The sequence below is a fragment of the Solanum dulcamara genome, chromosome 7, assembly GCF_947179165.1.
Source record: "Solanum dulcamara chromosome 7, daSolDulc1.2, whole genome shotgun sequence".
NCBI classification, from domain to species: domain Eukaryota; kingdom Viridiplantae; phylum Streptophyta; class Magnoliopsida; order Solanales; family Solanaceae; genus Solanum; species Solanum dulcamara.
The window spans coordinates 67,876,439-67,882,741 of NC_077243.1; the positions used below are offsets into that span (position 1 = coordinate 67,876,439).

At 33.6% G+C, this 6,303-nt stretch overlaps 1 protein-coding gene across 1 annotated transcript; it reads left to right on the plus strand.

The window, feature by feature from the left end:
- The first annotated feature begins 1,637 nt into the window (after nucleotides 1-1,637).
- Nucleotides 1,638-3,125, plus strand: LOC129894831 (calcium uniporter protein 2, mitochondrial-like). Its single transcript, XM_055970458.1, has 2 exons — nucleotides 1,638-2,162; nucleotides 2,691-3,125. The coding sequence occupies exons 1-2, from the start codon at nucleotides 1,638-1,640 to the stop codon at nucleotides 3,123-3,125; spliced, it is 960 nt and encodes a 319-aa protein (XP_055826433.1).
- The last annotated feature ends 3,178 nt before the right edge of the window (nucleotides 3,126-6,303 follow it).

Sequence of the window (6,303 nt, forward strand, 5' to 3'; positions counted from 1 at the left end):
AAATTAATAACGCATAGATTAGTAACGTCAAAATTAATAATGAAGAGATTAGTAATGCAGAGATTTTTTTTATCATGTGTTTGGTTCATTATTTCCCACCTAAACAAATAACTTCTTCCAATTATACCCTTAAATTATTGTGGGATTTTCTATTTCATGTAGTTGGGTCAAGGTAGATAATTGTCGGAAACTATTTTTTTGAGGCCTTCTAACTAGCTAGGAGAAGAACAATTTTGTCGCCATGCTTGCTATTTTCTCACTTGAATTATTTGAGAGTAAATAATTGTGATCTTAATGAATTGATCACTCACAAAACGTCAATTTTCAATTTCATAAATATAGACCATCTACTTTTAAAATTAAAAAGACGGTAAATAATACTAAAATAGAATAAACCATCTACGTTTACTCATAAAAATTGCAAGTTGTAGTTTTAATATGGAGTTAAAATCTTAAAAGGTCACTCAACTATGAGAATTTATCTAGCAAAGTCATTAAATTTTGTTTGTATCAATAAAATCACTTAATTAGGCTTTTGTATCAACAAAATCACCAACTAAATTAATTATCAAAAAATAATAATTGACATGATAATTTTTTTAAAAAATATTATGTAAATATGAACCACAAATAAATAAAATTTAAAAATTTAACATGACAAAATATTTTTAACTCTCGTTTGAGTCACCCTCATTTAGCCAATTAACTCTGAATTTTAATTTTCAGAAATCTTCTCTAGTTGCAATATCTCGTTAAATTCGTGTATAAGTTCAATTTCTAGAGTATGAAGAAAGGAACTAGACATATACTCTGGTGATTTTTGAATTCCTTCTAATCTCCTCATTAGTTTTTTTTTTTTCCTGTGGAAGATGTTTTCAGAAGTAGTGTTCATGGAAATGGTAACTTTTTCATAGAAGCCTGAAATTGCTTTTTAGGATATCTTTCTTCCTTTTTCCCAACACTCTCTAATGATATTTTTTAAGTTCGAGTATGATGTCCGGAGTAATATAGGCGGCTCAGGTATATTAATGTCCTAAAGCGAAAATTGAATGGAGATCTTATATTTTAAAAATAAATTAATGTATTTTTCTTACGAAATTATCCTTTCTACTTATTTGAGATGCAATTTTTTTTTTAATGACCGATTCTAGTAGTTTTCTCTTAAACTTCCAACACACCAATTTCGATTTTCCAAGGCTAAAGTTAATTTTTGAAACAATTGAACTGAAAAATAAAACTAACAGCTAGCGTTAGCAACTCTTTCGGAACCTGCCACCTCGAATATATGTGGCGACACGATCTTGTTAAACAAATCGTTACCATAATTTTCTTAAATCTATCTTACGTCATCAACTTTATCCCTTTTTGAGTCATCCTAGTTTTAAAACCTTTATTTAATTGACATGTGTTAAATCATGACAAATAATCGATTCAAGTCCACATCCCTTAATCTTCTCATTATTTTTTCTAACAATAAAAAATTATCCTAAATAACCTTTGATTAGTGTTTTCAACTTTTCATTATGAACCTTAGGAGACCTATATATACATGGAATTCACAAACGTTTCTCCTCATCACACAAGTTTCTTAATTTCTTTTATTTTAAAAAAAATTGTATTATGACCTAATAAATCCAATGGCTTTCAAGAAAACATTACCCCAGAGTATTTTTAGTGCATACAAATTTAGTGCTCCATCTCTAACAACATGTCGTATTGCTTCTTCAACCATGGTGGAGGCAAAATACCCCGTTTATTCTTCTAGTCATGATAAAATTACATCCTCGCTGGATATCCGAGGGTCACTACCCACGGGAGAAAAACTCCATGAGAAATTACGTGGGATGGACGTTATTATGAGAGATAGGATGAGATTAATGAATGGACCACTCTTGTATCCACGGACCCCACTACTCCAATCAGAGTCATATGATGTGAGGTCCGTGGCAGATGCGAGAAAGATTTTAAGGTTGTCACAATTTGAGATTTTGAAATTGAGGCTAAGAAAAATCGAAAAGAGTTGGATTTTGTTCGCTGAGTTTATCGAAATTTGTAAGGAAACATGTTCGGATGATGATCAAGGCTTGGAGTTTGCTAAGAAGCTTGATGAATCAGGAGATGTTATTGTTTTGGGAAATCTTGTTTTTCTGAGGCCTGATCAGGTTGATTTTATTTATCTTCTTAATTAATATTGTTATATCTTGTGCTCATGAACACGATGGAAAATATTGTTACTAATACTTCCTCCGTCCTACTTTAATGGTTGCGTTATCTCAAAAAAATTGTTACTTTAGAAATTTATGACTCAAGTTTACAATTGTTTTTAACTACATTAAAAAGTCACTCCATTAATTCAAAAAGAGTGTCTTGATTTGGAATGGCAGAAACAAACTAACTAATGTTCAATGTGAATTCAGACATAAATTTTTTACTTTTTTAAAAGTAAATTTATATACTTAAAATTTACATAAAAGGAATTATAAGTTACAATTGTTAAATATTTAAAAGTATTTGATAAAAATATGGTCCAAGAAAATATGCTTCGACTGTTCTAACTAAAGACAATCCTTATGGGAAATCTTTTCGAGACGGAGGGAGTAGTTTTTCTTAATAATGCTAGATTTTCAAAAATATCTAAAAATAATCAGATAGTAAACTATACATGTTTTTGGTCCCCTTTTTGGTTACAGGTGGTACAAGCCATGAAAGAACTAATGCCAATGCACCGCCCAAATCATGACAATAAAGAAACAATGAAGGAGCTTCAACAAATGGAGGAGCAAAAAACAATAATTGACAAGAAAGCAGAATTATTAGTACGTAAAGAAATGTGGTTTGGACTTGGCTGCTTAGTAATTCAGACAACAGCTTTCATGAGGTTCACTTTTTGGGACCTAACATGGGATGTTATGGAACCAATTTGTTTCTACCTCACCTCAACATATTTCATGGCTGCTTATTTTTTCTTCCTTAAGACATCTAAAGAGCCTTCTTTTGATGGCTTCTTCCAAGCACGTTTTACTACGAAGCAAAAACGACTTATAAAAGTTCATAATTTCGATCTTCAGAGGTATAATGAGCTTCGGAGAGCTCACTATCCTCAATCATCGCCAATTAATTGGTAATGAAGGTACCTGAATCTCTTATGACGTAGGATGGAAAATAGAAGATGGAAAGAAGATACTTCAAATTTTTTTTCTTCCTTTACGAAATATGTGAATTATATAAAACAATTGGAGTATGTATCATATATGAAGGCTAATAGATATATGTAAGTGAAGAGATCACTTAGGAATTCTTATTGAGTTTTCTATTTTGGTTTCTATTAAAATAATGTATTTTTTCATAGTATGATCTGTGATGATATTTTGGTAAGCCTATGAATTCATTCTTCCTCAATTTCACTTGATGTTTGTGAGTTTGGATAGGTGCGGCTCAAGCATTTTTGTGGCTTAAAATCAAAATGAATTGGAGGTTTTAATCTTTTAAATAATACTAATACTAATAATAATACTTTTTTTTTTAGTTTAAATTGATGTATATGAAGCAATACTAACAAAAACCTAGCAGCTGTGGGATTCCAGTGCACGTTAGTGTGATTTCTACCGAACGTCGAAGAAGACTAGGGCAACGATTCAACTCTTAGAGGTGAGGATCAACAAGACAGTTGGCAAACCGCTGTACCGTTACCGTAGAAGATGACCCTATCCAGGAGCCCCGACCAACAATTCTAGTTGCTCTCATTAATGGAACTTCGATTACTCCTCTGTCCGGGCACCAAGATCCACGCCTAGTGGAGAGAAGGAAACTTGTCACAGAGGAATGAAGTTGAAGCAAATCATTCGAAGGAAAGTGCGAAGGTACTGGAGAAAGCCAATAAAGAGAAACACAATACATCAGTTAAAGGAAAAGGCTCCTTGCATCCTCAAGCCCAAGAAACTTCAAAGCAGAACTGGTCTAACATGTTTAAAGGCAACAAATTAGCTGCTGGAGGTAGGAATCTCAAGTTTATTCATCTCGCTATTACTAACGGAGTTAAGGTTTGCAACTATGGCCATACGAAGTGGAAAAGGAAACTAAGCACTGAAAATTGACTGTAATGTACCAATTCACCCCGTCGTAGTTCTCAATCATTTCGTGGCACCGGGCGTGGCTGAACCATCTACGATGGGGGGAGCTAATGCACAGGAAGAGAAATTACTTTTCTGCGGAAATGACCATTTTGCCCTTCTCCATAGTATTTTCATACTTTGTGATGCGGGGATGGTTGGCACGGTTTCTGATGCGATCGGGGTGTGATTTTGGCAATTTGAGGCCTTGAGTGGGAAGTTTCATTGAGATAGTTGACGTTGATCAATATTTTGAGATCTCAGCATCGGAGGAGAATTCTGTCAGTTCCGTTGCGTCCAGAACATCGAGTTTAGTTTAATAGTAGTGACTTAGAGCCTCGGGACCTTAGTTTTCATTTTGGGAAAATAGGCTAAAAGTTGAGTTTTAGGCCTAAAAGGGATCTGAGAGGGTAAATTCATCATAACAACCTTTTTTGGAAATTTGATGATTCCATGAGTCCGGAATATCGAAATCAGTGTGATAGCATATCCGGTTTATTTTTATCAGACCCCTAACGAATTTCAAGGGTCCAATCAGAGACTTTGAGAATTTAACAAATCTGTTTTCTAGTGCCAGGAAGGTCTCATGTTCATGGAAGTTAACCCCCTTGTGCTTTGCGATCGCGACAATGACGCCCGCATTCGCGAAGGGTAAGCCTCTTGTACTTCGTGATCGCCGAGGGTAATGGCCAGCGATCACGAAGGTCATTTTTACCTGAAACAGTGTTAAGTAGGAAAATTAGCCCATTTTTCATTTTTTATTTTTTTTGCTCAGTTTGGAGCTTAGAGAGACGATTCTTGGAGAGAATTTCCAGAGAAAATTATTTGGGTATGTTTATCTACTCAATCTTTATCAATTGCTTTTAATTTTGTCTTCCTAAATCATTGAAAAACAAGATTTTAAATGGAGTTTTGGGGTTTTTCTTCCCAATTCCAAAATAGATGATTTGATGATTTCTAACTTGTTTCTTGATCATTTTAATGAGTTTTTCAACCACAAACTCCCCTTGATATGTAGAACATGATTTTACAATAAAATTCTAGATTTCCCCTTTTTGTTTTCGAAGTAGCTTTTGGACGATTTTGACCCTGATTTTAAAACCTTGCAATATGGGTATCATTAGATTCCTTTGAATGAACTCTTGCCATTCTTGATAGTGGGTAATCATTTCAGAGCCGCTGTTCGTGAGTGGAGCTCTCATTAGAGTATTCGTGCAAAGTTCGGCCTTCGAAGTAGGTTTGGCTTTCCTTCTTTGAGATTGAGATTGGGTAATTAATCATTCGTATGTTATTGTAACACCCCCTAAAAAATTGTATGTGGTGTTTCAATTCTCGATGAAAATAATACTGCTTCTGTATTTTGGGCATAACTTTTTATAGATTAGTCCAAATTAGGTGTTTCAAATTTTTGAATAACTCCAACGGCATTACCTACAACTTTTATGAAGATTATATCTTAAGATTCAGAGGATACGTAGGTCAAATAAATTAATTTTTATAAGACATGGTGCTGTGACGAAATGAAGTATTTGTACAGGAAAAATCATATCTCAAGGTAGGATGCTCCAAATTGGTTGATTCTTGAATGACATGAAAGTATACTTCTATATCTACAATTCATATAATATACCATATTCTAATTAGGAAGTTATCTTATTCAAACGCAGCTCCAAAAAAGGGTATTCCGTTAAAATAAGGTTCATCTCACCAACCATGGAAAGATCTAGATCTATTTGACATCACCCATGACATCAATAGTCCTCCATTTGACATCATCCATTAGATCACAATCCTTCATTGAATTTTTAAGATCATTCTTTGTAATTATTTTTATTTATTGTTAGGTCCCTCCTCCACACCTATAAATACCCACCTTATTTTCTCATTTTATTTATCAAGCTTTCTCAAGCAACTCTTCTCTCTATACACTTCTTTACTCATTCTTAAATATAGTTTTAATTTTTAGTAGTGTAGAAATACTATTCCGGTGATTCTTATATTCCGGGTAGTACATAAAACTCTCTGGCGAGGAGAAAAGGATAGGAGTTCAAGAGTGGTCATTAAGTTCTTCAATTCGGAGTAAAACTTCAAATTCTAGGTATGTAAGGCTATTCATAGCATTTGATTGAGTTTGTTCATGCGCTCAATAGTTAAATTCATCGTAGTTGAGTTATAGTTGAGTTTTACCCAAATC